The sequence below is a fragment of the Pelophylax lessonae genome (assembly GCF_965119305.1).
Source record: "Pelophylax lessonae genome assembly, chromosome: 8".
Classification (NCBI taxonomy): domain Eukaryota; kingdom Metazoa; phylum Chordata; class Amphibia; order Anura; family Ranidae; genus Pelophylax; species Pelophylax lessonae.
Window position 1 is genome coordinate 138,878,720 of NC_138775.1, and position 24,887 is coordinate 138,903,606.

The following is a 24,887-nucleotide window of genomic DNA, read 5'->3' on the forward strand; positions in this document are numbered from 1 at the left end:
AGGAAGAAAAACCCTTACAAAGGCTGAATCCAGAGTCAGGCCCGGATAATCCAGTCTCAGAACAGGAATTAGCGTGGATTTCTTGAAATTGATGGTCCAACCGAACTCCTGCAGGAAATCGTCCTAGTACCCCAGTACCGCAATCCCCAGCTGGCGTCCCACCGATGACAGTACCTTGGTAAACACTCTGGGAGCGGAGGCGAGACCAAAGGGTAATGCGACAAATTGATAATGCTCCTCTGCTACCGCAAAGCAGAGGAACCGCTGGAGTCCAGTGGAAATAGGGATGTGTAGATATGCGTCCATGATATCTTCCTGATGTAGAGACGCCACTACCGTTCGCATGGACTCCATCCGAAACCTCTGAACCCGCACAAAACCGTTCAGAGCCTTGAGGTCAAGGATGGGAAGCACTTTGCCTTTGTGACAGCAAGTCGTGTACCGCCTCTTACAAGTCCTTTAACCGGACTGGGAATAGTTGCAGATTGGATGGGAAAAACCTGTGCGACAGACGAGACTGGAATTCGATCTTGTACCCCGAACGGATCAGTTCATGAATTCATTCGTCCAGAATCAAAGAGGTCAAAGGTTCCTGAAAGAATCGCAGTTGTCCCCCCACCCCAGACTGGGCTGAGAGCGCCGCTTCATGCAGACGAGGACTTTTCCCGACCATGGCTTCTTGGAACCTCCAGAAGACCTGAACAGTTTACCTTTTTCTTGCGACCCGGAGGCACGAAAAAAACGTTTGTGAGCAGTAAAGGAAGGCCCCCGCCTATGACGTGGCGCCTTGCCCTTAGAGGTTTTGGGTAAATTAGGACTCTTGACCCGCGTGATACCTTTTATCAACTCATCCAGAGAGGGACCAAAAAACCTCTCCCTTTTAAAAGGAAGATCAGTCACAGCCTTTTTTAGAAGCCTGGTCAGCCGAACCAGAATTTTAACCCCACCATGTTTTTTGATAGCAATCCCTACTGCTGACGTTCTGGACACCAACAGCGCTGAGTCCCAGGACGTATCACACATGAACACCAGGGCTTGAGCCAACTGGTCAAATAGTTCCAGTACCGCAGGGGGAAGCTGTTCCTTTTCCAAGTTACTTTTCAGTAACTTCACCCATTCAGTACCAGTCTGCGCTACTAAAACATTCACAAAAGTAGACTAACAAGTGGCCTGCTACATGTGTAAATGGCGGGACAAAGATTCCACCCGTCTATCCACGGGATTCAGAAAAGTTGGCGACTCTTCCACCGGTACCAGAGTTGCTTTATTCAACTTGGCCATCGGGGATCCACTTTCGATGGAACAGTCCACCTAGTGGACACCATCTCCGAAAAAAGGTCACGGCGTGCAAAACGCTTAGGCACCACCAACATGTGCTTAATGCGTCGCCATTGGTCCTCCACAATAGAGTGAAAAAATTCGGGACATGGGAACACCTTGCTCGATTTTTGGGAGTTGCGAGAGCGAAAAGACACCTGCGTCCCTGACGCTGTGGGTTCATCAGCCAATTTAAGGTTTTCCCGTACAGAAACTATCAGGGCTTCCACCAAAGCGCGTTCCCGCATCGCGGCTGAGGAGGATAGGTCCTCTTCACCGTCAGAATGTGAAGACACAGACCCCTCAGGGTGGTCTACGTCTGGTTCAGAATCCGAAGACCCTGCCAATAGAGGATAGGGCGTTTTCGGCTGGCAGCACCAGAAAGCACAAGATCCACTTTTGACATTAGGCTTTGCAAAAAAACTGCTACTGCTGGCTGAGGCTGTGGTCCGGAGGGGCCCGCAGTTGCTCCCAGAGGGTCTGCAGGTGAAATCTCATTCTGGGAATCCATTGCACAAATTATATATATATATATATATATATAATTATATATATATATATACACACACATACACACACACAGACATATACACACACACACACACATATACACACACACACACACCGTATTTATCAGCGTATATCACGCACTTTTTCTCTCAATAAACCGGGTGCAAATAGCAGGTGCGTGTTATACGCCAAGGTTTACATTTGGTTGTCTCGGAGGGAAAGGGGGGGGGGGGGAGACTAGCGCTGTCAGATTACATAGACATGAATCTCCTGTTTACTCAGAGGCCTCTGTAATACGAAGTTCCGTCTCCTGGATAGGCATTGGACAAGTGTTCTGTCTATCATAGGAGCCGGGAGGCGGGACTATTAAAGAGGCTGCCGAGTAAATGGGAGATTCCTGCTCTTTGTAATCTGACATGAGGCTGCAGAGGGGGGCACAGATCAAGCTGCAACAATAGTGAGGCTGCAGAGGGGGAACGGATCAGGCTGCAACAATAGTGAGGCTGCAGAGGGGGCATTGTTTAGGCTGCAACAATGGTGAGGCAGCAGAGTGGCCACAGATCAGGTTGCAACAATGGTGAGGCTGCAGACTGGCCACAGATCAGGCTGCAACAATGGTGAGGCTGTAGAGGGGGCACAGATCAGGCTCCAACAATAATGAGGCTGCAGATGGGCACTGATCAGATTGCATTGAGAGGCACTGACCCTTATTTTGCTTCAAAGTTCTTTATATAAAATAAAACTTCCCTCTTAAAATTAGGGTGCGTGTTATACGCCGATAAATATGGTATATAATAAAACTTCCCACTTAAAATTAGGGTGCGTGTTATATGCCGATAAATACGGTATATACAGTGCCTTGCGAAAGTATTCGGCCCCCTTGAACTTTGACCTTTTGCCACATTTCAGGCTTCAAACAAAGATATAAAACTGTATTTTTTTGTGAAGAATCAACCAGAAGTGGGACACAATCATGATGTGGAACGAAATTTATTGGATATTTCAAACTTTGTTAACTAAAAAACTGAAAAATTGGGCGAGCAAAATTATTCAGCCCCTTTACTTTCAGTGCAGCAAACTCTCTCCAGAAGTTCAGTGAGGATCTCTGAATGATCCAATGTTGACCTAAATGACTATTGATGATAAATAGAATCCACCTGTGTGTAATCAAGTCTCCGTATAAATGCACCTGCACTGTGATAGTCTCAGAGGTCCGTTTAAAGCGCAGAGAGCATCATGAAGAACAAGGAACACACCAGGCAGGTCTGAGATACTGTTGTGGAGAAGTTTAAAGCCGGATTTGGATACAAAAAGACTTCCCAAGCTTTAAACATCCCAAGGAGCACTGTGCAAGCCATAATATTGAAATGGAAGGAGTATCAGACCACTGCAAATCTACGAAGACCTGGCCGTCCCTCTAAACTTTCAGCTCATACAAGGAGAAGACTGATCACAGATGCAGCCAAGAGGCCCATGATCACTCTGGATGAACTGCAGAGATCTACAGGTGGGAGACTCTGTTAATGGGACAACAAACAGTCATATTCTGCACAAATCTGGCCTTTGTGGAAGAGTGGCAAGAAGAAAGCCATTTCTTAAAAGATATCCATAAAAAGTGTCGTTTAAAGTTTGCCACAAGCCACCTGGGAGACACACCAAACATGTGGAAGAAGGTGCTCTGGTCAGATGAAACCAAAATCAAATTTTTTGGCAACAATGCAAAACGTTATGTTTGGCGTAAAAGGAACACAGCTCATCACCCTGAACACACCATCCCCACTGTCAAACATGGTGGTGGCAGCATCATGGTTTGGGCCTGCTTTTTTTCAGCAGGGACAGGAAAGATGGTTAAAATTGATGGGAAGATGGATGGAGCCAAATACAGGACCATTCTGGAAGAAAACCTGATGGAGTCTGCAAAAGACCCGAGACGGGGACGGAGATTTGTCTTCCAACAAGACAATGATCCAAAACATAAAGCAAAATCTACAATGGAATGGTTCACAAATAAACATATCCAGGTGTTAGAATGGCCAAGTCAAAGTCCAGACCTGAATCCAAATCGAGAATCTGTGGAAAGAACTGAAAACTGCTGTTCACAAACGCTCTCCATCCAACCTCACTGAGCTTGAGCTGTTTTGCAAGGAGGAATGGGCAAAAATTTCAGTCTCTCGATGTGCAAAACTGATAGAGACATACCCCAAACGACTTACAGCTGTAATCGCAGCAAAAGGTGGCGCTACGAAGTATTAACTTAAGGGGGCTGAATAATTTTGCATGCCCAATTTTTCAGTTTTTTGTTTGTTAAACAAGTTTGAAATATCCTATAAATTTCGTTCCACTTCATGATTGTGTCTCACTTGTTGTTGATTCTTCACAAAAAAACAGAATTTTTGTAAAATCTTACCTGTAAAATTCCTTTCTCTGAGTCCTCCGACAGTCGCCGCCATCTTCATATTCGTCACAATGGGGTATTAGACTTTGCTCCGTAGGAGTAGCTAGGCAACAGAATATGTCAGTATTAAAGCTTTTAACATATCCCCACCCCAGGGGGTGGTCCCCTCAGTCTATACCCTCCTGCTTCCTGTTTCCTGCTTCAGTTTCAGTGGAATAGCAGTAGAGTACCTAAACCCCAAAAGAGGGGCGGGGGCGGCGACTGTTGGAGGACTCAGAGAAAGGAATTTTACAGGTAAGATTTTACAAAAATTCAGTTTTCTCTTACGTCCTCCGACAGTCGCCGCCATCTTCATATTCGTCACAATGGGGACGTCCCAAAGCAGTGCAAACATGAGGGGTGGGAAACGCAGCCGCGCCTAAAGGCAACGCAGTCTCCACATCAAGAAAGTAACCTTACCAAAGGAAGGAAACCAGCTGGGCAACACGAGAAAAAATTTGCTCAACGGGAGCAATAACCCAGGAAAAAAACAAATAACCCAGGGATACAAAGAAATCCCAAACAGCCCAAAGGACCAAAACCAGGGACCCTAAGGGACCGCCGCACTAAGAACCTTGCGGCCAAAGGAAGCATCTGCCAATGCTTGAACATCCACTCTGTGGAACAGAGTGAAGGTGTGCACGGTCGACCAAATCGCCGCCCTACACACCTGGGCCACAGAAGCCCCATGACGACAGGCCCAAGACGTACTCAGAGATCTGGTAGAGTGCGCCCTCACATCCTGACAAGCTAGACATTGAAACTGAAGCAGGAAACAGGAAGCAGGAGGGTATAGACTGAGGGGACCACCCCCTGGGGTGGGGATATGTTAAAAGCTTTAATACTGACATATTCTGTTGCCTAGCTACTCCTACGGAGCAAAGTCTAATACCCCATTGTGACGAATATGAAGATGGCGGCGACTGTCGGAGGACGTAAGAGAAATTACAGTTTTATATCTTTATGTTTGAAGCCTGAAATGTGGCAAAAGGTCGAAAAGTTCAAGGGGGCCGAATACTTTCGCAAGGCACTGTGTGTGTAATATATATATATATATATATATCATACATACATACATACATACATACACACACACACACAATATATATATATATATATAATATATACACAGCTGCAAGAAAAAGTATGTGAACCCTTTGGAATGATATGGATTTCTGCACAAATTGGTCATAAATGTGATCTGATCATCATCTAAGTCACAACAATAGACAATCACAGTCTGCTTAAACTAATAACACACAAAGAATGAAATGTTGCCATGTTTTTATTGAACACACCATGTAAACATTCACAGTGCGGGTGGAAAAAGTATGTGAACCCTTGGATTTAATAACTGGTTGAACCTCCTTTGGCAGCAATAACTTCAACCAAACTTTTCCTATAATTGTAGATCAGACGTGCACAACGGTCAGGAGCGATTCTTGACCATTCCTCTTTACAGAACTGTTTCAGTTCAGCAATATTCTTGGAATGTCTGGTGTGAATCGCTTTCTTGAGGTCATGCCACAGCATCTCAATCGATCAGAGTACCAGTCATCAGAGTACCTGATGGGCTGGTGACAGGTGCTCGGGTAGTCTGATGGGCTGGTGACAGGTACTGTTTCCTGAGGGACACGCCGCATCCTCAATCGCTGTGCGCCCCCCCCCGGGGGCGCGGGAGAGCGACAAGACTAGGCGGACATCATAGGACGTCCACCCGGAGGGAGGAAGCATTCCTGTCGGCGTCCCTTTACAATGCACCGGTAGGGAAGTGGTTAAGGTTACAGGAGAGTAATAAAAAGGAAAAATTATTTTAAATAAAATAAACCATAAAATGGAGGAATAATTAGGTAAAATCAAACATGAAATTATAGTAATTTAATGAGTCTTCGTCCTACTCCCAACTTTAACGCAGCTCTCATGAGCAGGGCTTGACAAATTTTCCTGAAATCTAGGAGCCAGCTAAAAAAGTTAGGAGCCAGTTTTTTTTTTTTTTAAACTAACAACCAAGCTTTATTTAATAAAACGGATACTAAATTTACACATAAATACGACTAGAACCCCACTCTCCTCTATAGCACAATTGGATGAAAACAGACTGTCTGTCTCTTTCCATCCGATGCCATCTGATCCGATCCACGGGATGGATAGAAAATAGAACCACCATCCGTCTGCTTTTGGTGGACAGGATCAGATGGCGGCAGATTACTGCTCCATAGAGGAGAATCAAGGGTCCGATCAGGTCTGCCTGAAAAACTGACAGGCGGACCTGATCAGACAGCCCGTGTGAAAGGGGCCTTCGGCTGTGGCATGGCGATGAGGAAAAAAAAAAAAAAAGGATATATATATATATATATATATATATATATATATATATATATTTTTTTAATAATTGGAAAAAAAAGATTTTTTTTTATTTTTTTAATAATTAAAAAAAAAGAAAAAAAATTATTTTTTTTTTTTTTTTTTTTACATTTAAAAAATAAATTAAATAATAATAACCACACTCCCTGTCAAAGGTAACTAACTGGACAGGGAGATGGTAATGAATGAATTGAGAACAAAAAGGCAGTGGAAACAGTCATTACAACAGTCATTACTCCCGGCCTCCACAAGAGGGCGTCAGTTCCCCATTGGAAGCCTGTCATCTCAAGTAGGCCGAAAAGCCGGGGCCTCAATTTTCGGACGGCCCGGAAGTCCGTGCACTCCGTGCGCGGAAGTCCAGGCAAAAATGACAGGACACCTTCTGCAGGGCACCCCCAGGCGCCAGGTCGCTAATTCTAGTCGCAAATGCGACCTGGCGCCCGGGGATTGTCGAGCCCTGCTCATGAGGAAATATAAAACTTATTATAAGAATAAGAGGAGTTTAGGAGGGTTTCCCTCCTCACAAACATACCAAAAAACTGAATTTCTCTATCGTTCATCGACAGACGCAGCTTCTCCATATTCATGACTACTAGGGTTATGCTCCTCCAATCAGGAATAGGCACTAGGCAGGATAAAAACGTAACCATGCCTATGGGGCTGTCCCTGTCAGCATAATCTCTCACACTCTGCTATTATCCTTAGTTTGTTCTGCCTAGTGTTAGGAATAGGACCTAAGCTTCCTGCGGAGACTTCGGTCTTGGCTGTAACAGGGAATGTTTTTGTGCTTTTTATTTTCTTAACTAGTTAGTTCCTGAGGACCAAGATACAGAGGAACTACAAGCAACAGCCGGCTGCAGTATTCGCACTGGATAATCTAGATCCCTAAGGTCTCCCAGCCTGGTCGTCGAGCGTGAACAGGTTATAGTCCAGAACTAGGCCATGTTACGACAGTGCCCTGATGGATGGGGACGAGCCTACGAGTGACCCGTCTCGCTGGGATGCAACGACCTGGAACGCCCTGAGTTGCAGCTTCCCCTTGCCTGACAGCACCCTCATCCCAGGTGGGAGATGATGCTGTGTTTCGGAGTGGCACTCACCTTGTACCATGGTATGGTGAGTAAAATGTCCTCCCCCCACACACCCCTGGAGGCTGCCTGGTGGTCGTGGGCCCCTCCCTGGAATGGTCCGAGGTTAGGGGCTCCCTCGGTTCCCTGGCCCCCTGGAGGACTAGTCTGGTGCACCCCTTGGCATTTCCCTTTCCCTAGCAGGTTTTAACTTGGGGGAGGGGGGCGGTAATAATGCGGCCGTCATGTCGCTTATTTGAGGAGGGAGGACTGTCCTGGGTGGGTCCCTGTTCAGGGACCGCTTTTGGGGTCCTGGAGACCTCATGGCCCACCGTGGGGGCTGCAATTTTGCTGTGGTTCATGATGCTGTATTCCCATTAGTTTGCATGGGTAGCCATTTTCTAGAATGTGTGGTCTGCCATTTTCTTGAGGTTCTTGGGCTGCACAGGCATGTGACATGGTTTTTCTGCAGATAGAGGCAGAGCTCTCTTCCTCTTCCTGTGTAACCTGTGTTTGTTTCGTTTTTACACTGACAGTGCTCGTAACGTTTTTTTCCCTGAGGGTTCCCTGGGGGTTTTCTTCCCTTTTACTCTGGTATTATTCTATTATTACTTAATAATCAAGTTGTGAATCTGCAGTAATAGCGGGGTGGGACTGCGTTTTCGCAGTCTTAAAGGGACAGTAGCCAAAAAATAAATAAATATATATACAGCTGCAAGAAAAAGTATGTGAACCATTTGGAATGATATGGATTTCTGCACAAATTGGTCATAAATGTGATCTGATCATCATCTAAGTCACAACAATAGACAATCACAGACTGCTTAAACTAATAACACACAAAGAATGAAATGTTGCCATGTTTTTATTGAACACACCATGTAAACATTCACAGTGCAGGTGGAAAAAGTAAGTGAACCCCTAGACTAATGACATCTCCAAGAGCTAATTGGAGTGACATGTCAGCCAACTGGAGTCCAATCAATGAGATGAGATTGGAGGTGTTGGTTACAGCTGCCCTGCCCTATAAAAAACACACACCAGTTCTGGGTTTGCTTTTCACAAGAAGCATTGCCTGATGTGAATGATGCCTCGCACAAAAGAGCTCTCAGAAGACCTACGATTAAGAATTGTTGACTTGCATAAAGCTGAAAAGGGTTATAAAAGTATCTCCAAAAGCCTTGCTGTTCATCAGTCCACGGTAAGACAAATTGTCTATAAATGGAGAAAGTTCAGCACTGCTGCTACTCTCCCTAGGAGTGGCCGTCCTGTAAAGATGACTGCCCGTCCTGTAAAGATGACTGCAAGAGCACAGCACAGACTGCTCAATGAGGTGAAGAAGAAGCCTAGAGTGTCAGCTAAAGACTTACTATAATTTCATGTTTGATTTTACCTAATTATTCCTCATTTTATGGTTTATTTTATCTAAAATAATTTTTCCTTTTTATTACTCTCCTGTAACCTTAACCACTTCCCTACCGGCGCATTGTAAAGGGACGCCGACAGGGATGCTTCCTCCCTCCGGGTGGACGTCCTATGATGTCCGCCTAGTCTCGTCGCTCTCCCGCGCCCCCGGGGGGGCGCACAGCGATTGAGGATGCGACGTGTCCCTCGGGAAACAGTACCTGTCACCAGCCCATCAGACTACCCGAGCACCTGTCACCAGCCCATCAGGTACTCTGATGACAGGTACTCTGATCGCCTGGTACTCCGAGAACCTTTCATCAGAGTGCCAGAGTACCTGTTATCACCCCATCAGAGTACTTGAGTACCTCTCTGTAGCCTATCAGAGTACCCGAGTACCTGTCTCCAGCCCAGAGTGCACGAGTACCTATCTGAAGCCCAGATTACTCGAGTACCTGTCTCTAGCTCATTAGAGTACCCAAGTACCTCTCTGCATCCTATCAGAGTACCCGAGTGCATGTCATCAGCGTACCTAAGTACCTGTCACCAGCCCATCAGAGTACCCGAGTACCTGTCTCCAGCCCATCAGAGTACCTGAGTACCTATCTGCAAGAGTAACCGAGTACCTATCTGCAGGCCGAAAGAGTAACCGAGTACCTATCTGCAGCCCAATAGAGTAACCAAGTACCTGTCTCCTGCCCATCAAAGTACCCGAGTACCTGTCTGCAGCCCATCAGAGTACCCGAGTACCTGTCTGCAGCCCATCAGAGTACCCGAGTACCTGTCTGCAGCCCATCAGAGTACCCGAGTACCTGTCTGCAGCCCATCAGAGTACCCGAGTACCTGTCTGCAGCCCATCAGAGTACCCGAGTACCTGTCTGCAGCCCATCAGAGTACCCGAGTACCTGTCTGCAGCCCATCAGAGTACCCGAGTACCTGTCTCCAGCCCATCATAGTACCCGAGTACCTGTCTCCAGCCCATCAGAGTACCCGAGTACCTGTCTCCAGCCCATCAGAGTACCCGAGTACCTGTCTCCAGCCCATCAGAGTACCCGAGTACCTGTCTCCAGCCCATCAGAGTACCCGAGTACCTGTCTCCAGTTTTCATTGGAGTACCCTAGTACCTGTCTCCAGCCCATCAGAGTACCCGAGTACCTGTCTCCAGCCCATCAGAGTACCCGAGTACCTGTCTCCAGCCCATCAGAGTACCCGAGTACTTGTCTCCAGCCCATCAGAGTACCCGAGTACCTGTCTCCAGCCCATCAGAGTACCCGAGTACCTGTCTCCAGCCCATCAGAGTACCCGAGTACCTGTCTCCAGCCCATCAGAGTACCCGAGTACCTGTCTCCAGTTTTCATTGGAGTACCCTAGTACCTGTCTCCAGCCCATCAGAGTACCCGAGTACCTGTCTCCAGTTTCCATTGTTCTGGTGCTCCAGGGCCTTCAAAAGTGCGATAGGTTGTAATGAAATTAGATGTGCAATTACGCTCCTAGAAAGTCTGACGGTGCTACTTGGATGTTGGGCCTCTGTATGTGGCCAGGCTGTGTAAAAGTCTAACACATGGGGTATCGCCATACTGAGGAGGAGTAGCAGAATGTATTTTGGGGTGTCATTTTTGATATGTACATGCTGTGTGTTAGAAATATCTCATAAATTGACAATTTGTGTAAAAAAAATAAGTTTTCATTTTCTTTCTACATTTTCCAAAGTCATGTGGAAATAAATTACATGTTCAAAAGGCTCAAAATGCCTCATAGAATAAACATTGGGGTGTTTGCTTTCCAAAATGGGGTAATTTTCTGAGTAATTCGATTGTCCTGGTGCTCCAGGGCTTTCAAAAGTGTGATAGGTCGTTATGTGTAATTTACGCGCCTAGAACACCTGACGGTGCTCCCTGCATGTTGGGCCTCTGTGTGTGGCCAGGCTGTGTAAAGGTCTTACACATAGGGTATCACCATACTCAGGACAAGTAGCAGAATGTATTTTGGGGTGCAATTTTTGCTATGTATATGCTATGTGTTATTTGGAAATGTAAACCGCGCCAAACACTTAAAAACAGCAGCCAGCAAAATCAAACAACAATTTGTGAAAAGAAATGAATAAATCAATGCAGTGCTGGTAAAACAATAAAAAGTGCGAATCAATGCTTACATAAAAGCAAACCCAGTAAATTGTGCAAATATGCATGGGTGAAAATCAAACCAATATACACTTTGCAATAAGCGAGTGCATATGCAAAACTATGTAAATAAAGTGCATCATGTGCATATATATCAAAACATATTGATGATGTCTATGTAGACGAAACGTGTCGGGTCTACTGCATATGCTGAAGATATTTATCTGTACAAGCGCTTTTTACACTGGATTTCTAGAAGTGTGTTTTTCCTTTGATATTAAATTGCTCTTAAAAAAGGTACACACTATGTGAGTTTTTGGTTTCTTTTTCATGGATAGTATTTTCTTGCTGTGGGCACCAAAGATATTCCTATTGTGATTTGTGAAAGATGAGTCTATACCTTTCTATGGAAGATCTGTGACATCTGCTATAAGGATCATCTACCTTTGTGTCAGCCCGATTGACCCAAAAAGTATACGCTTTGTTGGGTCACTATTATCTGGTAAGCCTCTGATTCATTTATAATATTGGTGGTGGTCACATATCTAGGATCATCTAAGGAGGATTCATCTGCACTCTGCACTTTTTGGTGGATGTTATATGAACTTTTCCATGGACTTATTTCCTAAACATATGCACTTTATACATGCATATTTTTGCACATATGTTTGCACAATTTTGATATATTTTTCCTATTTTTTAACACATATGCACTTTATACATGCATATTTTTGCATGTGTTTGCGCAAAAAAGATGTTTGTATATGTTTTCATATATATGCACATGATGCACTTTATTTACATTGTTTTGCATATGCACTCGCTTATCATTGCAAAGTGTAAATTGGTTTGATTTTCACCCATGCGTATTTGCACAATTTTTGCATTTGTTTGCACAATATACTGGTTTAGCTTTTATGTAAGCATTGATTCACACTTTATATTGTTTTATCAGCGCTGCATTGATTAATGCTATGTGTTAGAAATATCCTATAAATTTACAACTTTGCGTAAAAATAAATATAGGTTTTCATTTTCTTTCCACATTTTCCAAAAACCTGTGGAAAAATATGACACGTTCAAAAGGCTCATAATGCCTCATTGAATAAACATTGGGGTTTTAGTTTCCAAAATGGGGTCATTTTCTGGGTAATTCGATTGTCCTGGTGCTCCAGGGCATTCAAAAGTGTGATAGGTCGTTAGGAAATTATATGTGTATGCTCGTAGAACACCTGGCGGTGCTCCTTGTATGTTGGGCCTCTGTATGTGGCAAGGTTGTGTAAAAGTCTCACAAATGTGGTATTGTCATACTCAGGAGGAGTAGCAGAATGTATTTTGGGGTATAATTGCAAGTATGCATATAGTGTGTGTGAGAAATTGCTTGTTATGACAATCTTGTGTAAAAAGAAACAAATAAATTCTTAATTTTCCCAAGAATTGTGGGAAAAAATTACAACTTCAAAAAAACTCACCATGCCTCTTACTAAATACCCTGGAATGTCTACTTTCCGAAAAGGGGTCGTTTGGGGGGTTTCTGTACTGTCCTGACATTTCAGGGCCTCAAGAAATTAGATAGGCCATCTGTACATCAGGTGGGATTAGGTGTCATCAATTTTCAATGATTGGCACCAAAGCTTGTAAACTCTATAACTTTCACACAGACTAAATAATATCCACTAATTCGGGTTATTTTTTATCAAAGATATGTACCAGTATAAATGTTGGCCCAAATTTATGAAAAAAATTACTTATTTGCGAAATTTTATAATAGAAACTAAAACAAAATATTTTTTTTTCATAATTTTCGCACTTTTTCACTTATATTGCAAAAAATAAAAAACCCAGTTGTGATTAAATGCTACCAAAAGAAAGTTCTATTTGTGTGACAAAAATGATAAAAAATTTGATTGGGTACAGCGTTGCATGACTGAGTAATTATCACTCAAAGTGTGAGAGCGCTGAAAGCTAAAAATTGGTCTGGGCAGGAAGGGAGTGTAACTGCCCTGTATGGAAGTGGTTAAACAATTCATAGTACTCATTTTTTGCTGGTAATAGGGGATTATAGTGTGGAGTTCTACTTGAAATAGACTTCTCAGCTTTTACAACCCCTCCCCTTTCCTTTTTACCTGCACTCCATTAATTGAGTTCTGATCTTTCTGTCCCACTTTATTGGTTTGACGAAGGAGGGAGATTGCTCTGAAACATGTTGCCTCCCATTTTGTGACGTCATTCCGGCCCGACGTCCTGTGAACACTGATCCCGCACTGGCTTGCGTTCCAGCCTGGTTACGGCTGACGACGGCTCCTGGCTCTATTCTTCCTTGTATGTCATCCAGTCCGGCGGTGACCTCTGGACACCATTCCTCTTGGCTCCCCATATAATCTGGATAATCGGCTATGTCCCGACAGAGCCACCCTTTACCTACCAGGCATTGGTGACTCAGTCAGAAGCAGCAGCAAAGAGACATTGACATATCTATCCCTCTGGATCCATGCCACAGTCATCTGCTTCTGGAGGAGGATGATCACTCTGGATGACCACTTTCCATATTCTGTGAGTGCATGCCTTTGAATTAATGCGTATTTTCATCAATAAACAGATAAAATTAGATGACTGCGCCTTCTTTTTTTTCACTTTGGTATTCACAGTTTACAGAGGCCTCAATACCCTCATAGAAGAATTGCTGCAGTAGTCTACATAAGTGAAACTTTAAGGGATTTTTTCTATGGAATTTTAAGGACTTTTTTTGCCTAGATACATACATTTGATTTAACGAGGCTATAAAAGCTGGGTTATACTTACTGATAACTCCTTTTCTAATAGTCTTCCAGGACAGCCCATGAGACGTTAGGCTCCTCCCCCAGGGACAGGAAACACATTCCAAAATTAAAATAAAAGGCGGTCCCTTAGTCCTCACCTTCAGTATTTCATGAGAACCACAGGACACCCTGTAAAACATATACATAGATATATAGACACATATCATACATTATACATAATACCAGATAGTTCGGGTGGGAATCCGGCTGTCCTGGAAGACTATTAGAAAAGGAGTTATCAGTAAGTATAACCCAGCTTTTCTCAAAGTCGTCTTCCAGGACAGCCCATGAGACGATGAGCAAGCACTTACCAGTCTAGGGAGGGACAACTGCCTGGAGCACCTTTCGACCAAACGCCTGTTCCTGAGAAGAGAGGAGGTCCAGGCGATAATGTCTAACAAAAGTCGAAAAGTTAGACCAGGTAGCTGCCTTACAGATTTGGTCTGGTGAGGCACCGGCCCTTTCAGCCCAAGACGTGGACAATGCTCTAGTAGAGTGTGCAGTAATGAAAGGTGGAGCCACCTTTTTCACTATATAGGCTTCTGTGATAGCCTGTTTGATCCATCTAGCTAAGGTTGCCTTAGAAGCTTTTTCCCCTTTATGGGAGCCGGAAAATTGTAAAAACAAAGTATCAGTCTTCCTGAAGGTTTTAGTCACCTCCAGGTATCTCAAGAGGGATCTTCTGACATCCAAACAGCTAAATTCTTTCTCTTTATTGTTGTTTGGGAAATTGCAAAAGGAAGGAAGGACTATGTCCTGAGTCCTATGAAAAGAAGAGACCCTTTTTGGCAAAAATCCTGGATCTGTTTTTAGCACAATCCTGTCATCAAAAATCATAAGAAAAGGTTCTCTGATTGAGAGAGCCTGTAATTCGCTAACTCTTCTAGCTGAAGTTATAGCTACTAAAAATAAGGTTTTTAGGGTGAGCATTTTTACTGATAGGTCTACCAAGGGTTCAAACGGACTGGTAACCAAGGCCTGGAGTACCAGGGATAGATTCCAAGCTGGACACGTTTTAAGCACGGTTGGCTTTGTCCGGGCAATTGCTCTGAAAAAGGCATTCACATTTGGGTCTTCTCTAAGGGAAAACTGAAGAAAGACACTAAGGGCGGCAGCCTGTACCTTTAAAGTCCCTAAGGAGAGACCTTTGTCTATGCCTTCCTGAAAAAAATCCAAGACAGTTGGTATATCTGGGGAATGTCTCTGATTCTCCAACATCCAAAAATGAAATTTCTTCCAGATTTTAGCATACATTTTTCTAGTGACCGGCTTTCGACAGCTGGTCAATGTTTTGATGACTCTGTCTGAGAACCCCTGAGAGCCTAGTATTTGTTCCTCAGATACCAGGCCGTCAGGTTTAGGGTCCTGAGAAATGGATGGACCACCGGACCTTGTGTTAAGAGATCTGGTCTCCAAGGTAAGGTCATTGGAGGTTGCGCTGCCAACGCCTGAAGGCGTGCAAACCATGGCCTTTTGGGCCAGTACGGGGTTATCAGTATCATCTCTGTGTCTTCTAGGATGAATTTCTGAAGAACCTGTGGGATCAATCTGATCGGAGGAAATGCGTAACAGAGTCTGACTTTCCAGGGGTGGGCGAAAGCGTCTATGCCTAACGCCTGATCCCCTTGAGTTATGGAAAAGAATTTTTCTGTTTTCCTGTTTGCCTGGGAGGCAAATAGATCCACTACCGGTAGGCCCCATGAGGTTGTGATTTTGAGAAACACCTCTGGGTTGAGGGACCAATTGTCCTGGTTCATCTGGTGGCGGCTGAGATGGTCTGCCAGATAATTCTGCGTCCCTTTTAGGTGAATGGCCGAAATGGATGTTAGGTTCCGCTCGGCCCAGACAAAGATTTTCTGTGCAATGGTTTGTAGGCCCAGACTTCGAGTACCTCCCTGCTTGTTCAGGTACGCTACCGTTGCTATATTGTCTGACCTGATCTGTAGATGGCTCCCTTCTACCTCTACCTGAAAAAACTCCAAGGCCTTTTGGACCGCCATAAGTTCTTTTTGGTTTGATGAAGACTTCCTTTGTGCTGGGGACCATGTACCCTGCGCCCATCTGTCCTGCAGATATGCTCCCCATCCGGAAGCGCTTGCATCCGTGGTAATCCTCTGTGATACCTGGATGGTCCAGTTTAGCCCTCTTGATAGGTGAAGAGAGGATCTCCACCACCAAAGAGTCCTTTTTATCTTGGTGGGAATCCTTACTTTTTGTTCCAAGGAACTTGACTGCCCATCCCAATTCTGTAGAAAGAATTTTTGGAGTGGACGTTGTTGGAACCTTGCCCAGGGGACTGCTGGGAAACAGGAGGTCATCAAGCCTATCACTCTTGTGACATCCCTCAGAGAGACCCATAAGTTGGTCTGTAAAGAGGCAACCATCAGGTTCATTTTCTCCATCTTGCACTGAGGGAGGAAGATCATCTGATCCCGTGAGGAGATTTCGTAACCCAGGTAGGTCACTCTTTGTGAGGGTACCAGGCAAGACTTTTGTCTGTTGATTATCCAGCCTAGGGAAGTTAAGAATTCCTGAACTATGAGGAGGTCGGCTTCCAGTTTCTGGTATGATTCTGCCACTACCAAGATGTCGTCCAGGTAGGGGATGATCATGATAGCTTTTAGCCTTAGAGGGGCTAGTGCTTCCCCTAGGACTTTGGTAAAAATCCGTGGGGCTGAGGACAGCCCGAAGGGCAGTGCCCTGAACTGGAAGTGCTTGACTTCCGGTCCTATCTTTACTGCTAGCCTCAGGAATTTCTGATAGGATGTGTGTATGGGGATGTGAAAATACGCATCTTTCAAATCTAGGGTTGCCATGAAACACCCTGGGAACAGTAGGTTCCCTATGGAGTATATTGATTCCATGCGAAAGCGTTTGTATGCTATTGAAAGGTTCAGATTGCGTAAGTTCAGGATCAGTCGATGACTTCCTGAGGGTTTTTGAATCACAAAGATGTGAGAATAAAACCCTGTTCCTTGTTCTTCTCTGGGGACTGGGATAATTACTTTTTGATCTAATAGGTCCCCTAACTGAAGACTCAAGGCGGAGGCCTTGACTGGATCCCTGGGAAGATTTGTGATCAGGATCCTTTCTGGAGGTTGAAGACAGAACTCCAGCCTGTGTCCTTGGCCTACTAGGTCCAGAATAAAAGGGCTGGAAGTAATCTTCTTCCACAGTGGGAGGAAGGCCCCTAATCTTCCTCCCACTCTGAGAAGGGAGTCATTGGGGCTGGTTGGGGCGTTTAGGAGGGTTAAACAGGATGTTACCCCTCCCCTTTCCTTTATGCCCCGTCCAATGTTTTTTGAAATTTTGCTGAGTTTCAAAAGACTTCTGCTGTTTGCCCCTGCCACGAAAATTCCTCTGAGCATAGGGGAATTTTTTCTTATCTGGGAATCCCTTCTTTTTATCCGCTGTACGCTCCAGGGCTTCTGTTAGGCCTGGGCCAAAAAGGTGGTCGCCTGTGAAGGGAAGACCACAAAGGCGAGATTTAGAAGTAACATCTCCCGACCATGTCTTGAGCCATAGGCTTCTTCTGGCCGTATTAGCTAAAGCTGAGGTCCTTGCTGCCATTCTTACAGCTTCAGCTGAAGAATCCGCCAGGAATCCTATTGCCTGGAATAAGAGTGGAAATGATTTATTAATCTGTTCCCTCGATGTTCCTGCAATCAAGTGTGTTTGGATTTGAGATAGCCACAGCTCCAGATGTCTGGCTATGCAGGTGGATGCCAGGGCTGGTTTTAAGCTCATAATGGAGGCTTCCCAGACCCTACGTAAAGAGGTATCTGTTCTCTTATCCATAGGGTCTTTTAGTGCTCCTGAATCCTCAAATGCCAAGTCAGTTCCTTTGGAGATTCTGGCAAGAGAGGCATCCAGCTTAGGGATTTTGTTCCAGGGCTGTTCCACACTTTCGTCAAATGGATACCTTCTTTTTAAGTTTCTTGGAAAAAAAGGCTTTTTATCGGGAGAATTCCATTCCTGTTTAATCACATCCAATAGTGAGCTATGCACAGGGAACACTCTAGCATGCTTTTTATGACTAGCGTACATTAAGTCATGCTTAGAGAGATGCACTTCTTCCTCCTCAATCTCTAGAGTGGTATAAACCGCTTTGAGTAGATCATCTACATCCTCCAGGCTCAGTTTAAAGTTGGAGCTATCATGGGAAACATTGCCTTTTGGTTCCTCTCCTGATCCTGATCCCTCTGCAGAAGAGTGGGAAGAAGAAACTTCCTCCTCCAAAACCAATGGGTCAATTAGGGATGGTGGAGCCTGAGCTGGGGTGGAAGGCTGGGCTGGTGCCTGCATCTTTTCAATGAGAGTCCTGAATGAACTAAATGTACTTTTTAGCTCATCTCTCACTGAGGACAGCATTTTCTGGGTAGAGACTGCAGAATCGTCTCTGACCAGTTTAGCTATGCATGCCCGGCACACTGCTTTGTTCCAAGAGGAACTCAATTTTTCTCCGCATACAGCACATTTCTTTTTGGGGGGCTGTGGTGGGTTATTGTCCTGAGCCTTGGCCTGGAAGATAAAAGACAAGGGAATTTAATTAGAGATACTTGTCCTCCTCCCACCTCCCATTTTTCCCCCTCCACCTTGTGGATAGAAAAGAGGGAGCGGTGCTGCTTAACCCCTGCCCCTAACGATAGAAAAGAGAGGGGGGAAGGGGAACGGAGTTCCTAACAGGTACCTGCAAATAGGGTGTCGTTCCCCCTTGCTTACCTGAGAGGTGCCGATGCCAGAGCCGACTTCCGCCGCCTGTGCGGTTGCTGCCGTGGTGTCCATCGCTCTGTATGGTGGTCCCAGCAACTGCTGTTTCCCCTAACATCGGTCGCCCATTTGAACTCTCTGTTCGCGCCTTCGGAAACTGGAACGAGGGTTTCCGGCGCCCGCGGATGCCGTCACTGCGCCGGAAGTGACACTGTCACTTCCCATGAGGCCAGAGTGGATACGCTGAGTTCCGCCCCCTCCGTCTTTGGCGCCAACTTCAAAATTTCTTCCGAAGTTAGCGGTTCACGGGTACACAGCACTGCTGCTCCAAGGAACCGGCCGACCAACGGAGTGAACTCCCCAACGCTCCACCAGACAGCATCCGTAGTCCTGCCGAGAGGCTAGGAGAACAGGAGACAGCGGTCAGCCCCTATTGCGGCACTAAGGGGTACCGCTATGGGCCGAGGAGATGCATCTTTCCAAGTCTTTCCATGGACAGTCCAGGAGACCGGGAGCTTCAGTTCCAGGAACATGTTACCCCCTGTCCGGAGGAAACAAAAATACTGAAGGTGAGGACTAAGGGACCGCCTTTTATTTTAATTTTGGAATGTGTTTCCTGTCCCTGGGGGAGGAGCCTAACGTCTCATGGGCTGTCCTGGAAGACGACTTTGAGAAAAATATCTTGTTGGCACTAAAAGTTTTTCTTCCTTTAAAGAAAAGAATACAGTCGCTACAGTGAAACATAGTGCACTGATGTTTTGGGGTTGCTTTGCTGCTTAAGGCACTGGATGTCTTGACCGTGTACATAGCATTATGAAATCTGAAGACAACCAAAATAATTCTGGGGTGCAATTTAGAGCCCAGTGTCAGAAAGTTGGGTTTCTGCTAGAGGTCATAAATCTTACAGCAGGACAATGATCCAAAGCACACGTCCAAAAGCACTTAGAAATGATTTAAGACAGAGCTGGAGAGTACTGAACTGGCCAGCAATGAGTCCAGATCTAAATCCCATAGAACACCTTTTGAGAGATCTCAAAACAGCAGTTGGGAAAATTAACACTTCCATTCTGAGAGATCTGGAGCATTTGGCAAAAGCAGGGTGGTCCAAAATTCCAGTAGCTAGGTGTAAGAAACTCAATGATGGTTACAGGAAAGGATTGATTTCAGTTATTATTCCAAGGGGTGTGCTACCAAATATTAAATTGAGGGTGGCCATAATTTTGTCCAGTCCATTTTTTGGGTTTTGCGTGGAATGTGTCAGATTTGTTTTTTAGCGTTTTCTGCTTTTTTTTTGTGTCATACCAATACAAACAAAAGAAATAAACATGAGAATGCCTAAACATTTGTAATTGCAAAAAATTCCTGGGCGAAGTGGTGCATTATCTGAAAGAAATGCAGAGGTGCCAATATTTTGCCCATAACTATATATACATGATTCTGCACAGCCGGCCCGCACTTTATTGGTAAAGGGTAACTCTACTTTTGTTTCAGGGAAGAAAAAAAATTGATGTACATTGCAAGGACTTTAAGAAACATTGTAGCAGATACCTATACTTTTGTTGCTGTGAAGAAATATCTCCTCGTTTCACCAGACTGCATACTCATTCTAAATGACCGGTCAATCAGCTCATGCACTTTCTATGTTGTAATGTGCAGGGAAGAGCTCTGGGCCACAAGTCCAAATCCACCTGAGCTATCCTGCCAGGCAGCTGCCAAGGTGGACTTCCAATCATAGGCAGCAAAGAACAAAGATGTATTGCCAGTGGATAGTCCAACCCAAAGGTAAAATATCAAGTATCAATGGACTAATCTTTAAAGTACAGATTTTATCCAGCCAAAAACGCATATATAAAAAAAATTCTATTAGTAAGCATTTTGAAGGCAGAACAAGACTGCCAGTATAATTGTAGTGCAGTATGTCTGGGCCATATCCATTGTCCATATTCAGCTGGACAGTCTACTATAGATAAAACCCCTGAAATATAAACTCACCTTTTGCTTCAAATCCTCAGGCTGGTCCTGCAAAACCTCCAGGCAAAAGGCATTATTATCACGGGAATCTAGTAAACAAAATAGGACAATACATTACACAAAAATATGGTAGACAAAAACACACTGGTGTAAGTACTGTATAATAAAACAGATACACTTACTTTTTATATTACCCTACAAGTTATTTGGGATTAGGAACTACTCTAGTGTGAATAAAAATCAAATTTTAAAAGAAGAGTTGTTCAAATAATTTAACACTTACCTTGCAGTGCAGCCCAGGTAATACCAGTATTGAAAACTGCATCCACCCCTTCCTCTACATCAAGTGTCAAACACAAGGCTGGGGCCCGCCAGGCCATTTAATGTGGCCCCTGCACCTCTCCTGCAGCTATGCCCCCCCCCCCTATGATCTCTTCCCCCACCTTGTATGTAAACTTCTGGAGGGGATGATAAGGGACTATATCGTAGAGTTTGCTAAGAACAACAGCATCATCAGTAGTAACCAGCACGGGTTTACAAATGGGCGTTCTTGTCAAACCAATCTCTTAACATTCTACGAGGAGGTGAGCTGTGAGCTAGATAGGGGCAGACCAGTGGATGTGGTGTACCTAGATTTTGCTAAGGCGTTTGATACAGTTCCCCATAAGCGCTTAATTTATAAAATAAGGTCTGCAGGTATCGACAGCAGGGTTTGCTCTTGGATACGGAACTGGCTAAAAGGGCGTATCCAAAGGGTGGTAATAAACAGCACATACTCAGACTGGTCTGAGGTAGTAAGCGGGGTCCCCCAAGGCTCAGTCCTAGGACCAACCTTGTTCAATTTATTCATAAACAGCATTGAGGACGGGATCAGTAGTTCAATATCAGTTTTTGCAGATGACACAAAATTAGGCAGGACAATAACAGCACAGCATGAAGCAGATATCCTACAGAATGACCTGGACAAAATAACGGAGTGGGCAAAGACATGGCAAATGAGGTTTAACGTGGAGAAATGTAAGGTTTTACACTTGGGGACTAGAAACATAAAAGCACAATACACGTTAGGAGGGGAACCCTTGGGAGAATCAAAAATGGAGAAGGATCTGGGAGTCTTGGTTGATGATAGACTAGGCAACAGCATGCAATGTCAAGCGGCAGCTGCCAAGGCTAGCAGAATATTAGCATGAATAAAGAAAGGGATGTATTCCAGAGATAAAACTATAATCCTTCCACTTTATAAAACTCTGGTCCGACCTCATCTGGAGTATTCGGTCCAGTTCTGGTCACCAGTCCTCAGAAGGGATGTGTTGGAGCTGGAGAGAGTCCAGAGAAGGGCAACTAAACTAATTAGGGGATTGGAGGACCTTGATTATGAGGAGCGTCTGCAATCGCTTGATTTATTCTCCCTGGAGAAGAGACGCCTGAGGGGGGACATGATAGCAATTTTTAAATATCTAAATGGGGATCTAGGCTTAGAAAAAAAGCTGTTCAGTCGAAGGGATTGCATGAGAACATACAATGCGATTAGAGGAGAAGCGTTTTAACCTCAGGCAACGTGGGGGGTTCTTTACTGTTAGGGCTACAAGATTGTGGAATTCTCTACCACATGAGGTGGTTTCTGCGGGTAGTATGGTGGCTTTCAAAAGACTCTTAGACGTACATCTCAAGGATCAGAGCATTCAGGGGTATGCAAGATGATTACAGCCACACACATCTACACAGGTTGAACTGGATGGACTTTTGTCTTTATTCAACCTCACCAACTATGTAACTATGTAACCTTATCCCAGCAGTTGGCAAAAGAGAGGACGACAGAACTGCTCCTACAGATCCTACACCTCTCTGTGCTGCTGCAGCACCCCTTTCTGCCTCCCTTGGTCTCAGCATTCAGCAGACTTTGGCAGCTGACGCCAGCCCTCTTCTGCTTCTACTCCAGACCCTGCACTTTCTGCTTCCCAGCTCCACCCCTTTTCTGGAAGCAGAACAAGGAAAGGCGGGTCCACTGTGATAAAAAGGAGGGTGGGGGATTCTTGACTTCAGATGGTGGGGTGCTCTGGACATCTAGTTATACATATACAACTGGCCCTTTGAGAGCAACCAAAATGCCAATGCAGCCCATGATGAAAAGGAGTTTGACACCCCTGCTCTACATCATACGGGTAGGCAGCTACGTTTTCGCACTGCATAAATAGTTGAAGCAACATATAATTTTTCCCTGTTGGAGATCTGCTTAACTTTCCTATGGTGGGAAAGTAGGATGCTATTCTCACACAAAGGCCTGTTCAGATATCAATGCATCAGTAAGATTAACTGCACTGCATTTAAATTGGAAGCCCTGTTCTGTGTTATAATCAAATAATATCTGATCAGTTTGCGAAGATGGACACCTGCAGGCAGTAGTATAGGCTCACTTTATACACAGTGCAGTTTGAACATTTTATCAGCACACTCAAACCACACTTTGAAAACAGCAAGTCTCTGCGACCTGCAGTTTTCAGTGCACTAATTTAAGCACAGACTTAAAGTGGTTGTAAAGTCAGAAGGTTTTTTTTTTCTTAATGCATTCTATGCATTAAGATAATAAACAGAGTTAGGTTTTTCTAAGACGTCTTCCAGGTCAGCATATGAGAGATAGGCCCCTCCCACCTGAAACAGGAAACACAATAGTCCATCATTATAAAAACTTCAGTCCTACCTTCTGCCTCAGTAATATCAAAGCACTGAAGGAACCCTCAGTAGCTAATGAATCCTCAAAAACCCTTTTCCTATTGTTGTATAGGGCAGGAACGAGTGCTGTCCTGGAAGACTTCTTAGAAAAAAAAAAGAAAAAAAGTTACCAGGTACCTAACTCTTACCGTGATTAAACCATATACATGTAAACATAAAAAAAATGATATATAAATGTAACGCGTTTAGCCCCTCCCAGTGGGTGTTTTCAAAAGCGGTCTTTGAAAACGCCCACTGGGATGGACGAAACGCGTCAAAGTTCTTGTTACCCCAGCTGCGTCAACGCCACTTCCGAGGCAGTGGAACGCAAGCGGAAGTGCGCTGGAACGCACGCCGCTTTCCCTGCATGGTATACTAAACTTATTCCGGTTAGTCGTCCTACCTGCCTCCAGGAAACCTTCTTATGAATATACGATGAGCCTTTGAATATCAACCACATTGTAAGTGTACATCCACATGTTTACTTTTATTAAAAAAAGCCTTTGGAACGTATTACACTATTTGGGATCTTCTTTTCCTTACATTGTACTGGAGAACATTGGAGACCAGAGAACAACAAAGGGGCCCCATCCATACTTACTTACCAGTTTTAAGCCTGTCAGACCCTTATGCAGTACTGCCTAGGGGTCCACAACATCTGGTAAGTGGATCTACTCTGGGGGGTGTAAACACAGGAGGCACAGTTCACAGGAATCACCTGTAGGTTTCAAATTTTGAGAACCTTTCACCTTCTTTCACTAAACACCTGCTTATTGACTATTCAAAAACCTTTGTTTGATTCATTTGAGGTTTATAGTTTTTTGGCACTGGGACTTATATATTCACTCTTTCACTGAAAGAAGACACGTATTTTCAGATTGCTTACATTTATTTAGGTTTACATGTATATGGTTTAATCACGGTAATTATTAGGTCATGCACTGTCTATAGAGCTGTGTATTAGTTGTTTATGATTTTCACTGAATGATGAATAGAAGCGGCAGTTGAAATTTCTGGTGAATTTATACACTTTTTTTTTTTTAACCGAAGCGCAGGGTGGACCCTTAGGGTCATTTAACACATTAGATACCCAACTCTGTTTTCCCTGATCGTCTTCAAGGGCAGCATCTGAGAAGATGTAGCAAGCAATACTTACTCTGGAGGGGATAAAGTCTGGAGCACTTTGCGATCAAACATCTGGTTCTGCCTGTGTAGCTGGTCAATGCGGTAATGCCTGGCAAAGGTATTGAACCTCGACCTTGTCGCTGCCCTGCCGGTTTGCTCCGGTGACGCCTCGGCTCTTTCAGTGGTTGATGATGCCCAAGCCCTGGTCAAGTGGGTTGTGACTCTGCTCGGTGGGGCAAGGTTTAAAGCCTGGTAGGCTGTCTGAATAGCAAGCTTTATCCATCTGGTTATCGTACTTTTCGAGGCCAGTTTCCTTTGTTGAAACCTACATGGAGAA

At 44.5% G+C, this 24,887-nt stretch overlaps 1 protein-coding gene across 1 annotated transcript in view; it reads right to left on the minus strand.

Annotated features, from left to right (window-relative positions):
* ATRIP (ATR interacting protein) overlaps positions 1-24,887 on the minus strand; it is a 260,422-nt gene that overhangs the window by 211,391 nt on the left and 24,144 nt on the right. The window contains exon 2 of the mRNA XM_082265110.1: positions 20,738-20,805. Coding sequence (XP_082121236.1) covers positions 20,738-20,805 — 68 coding nt within the window. The remainder of the gene's footprint in view (positions 1-20,737; positions 20,806-24,887) is intronic.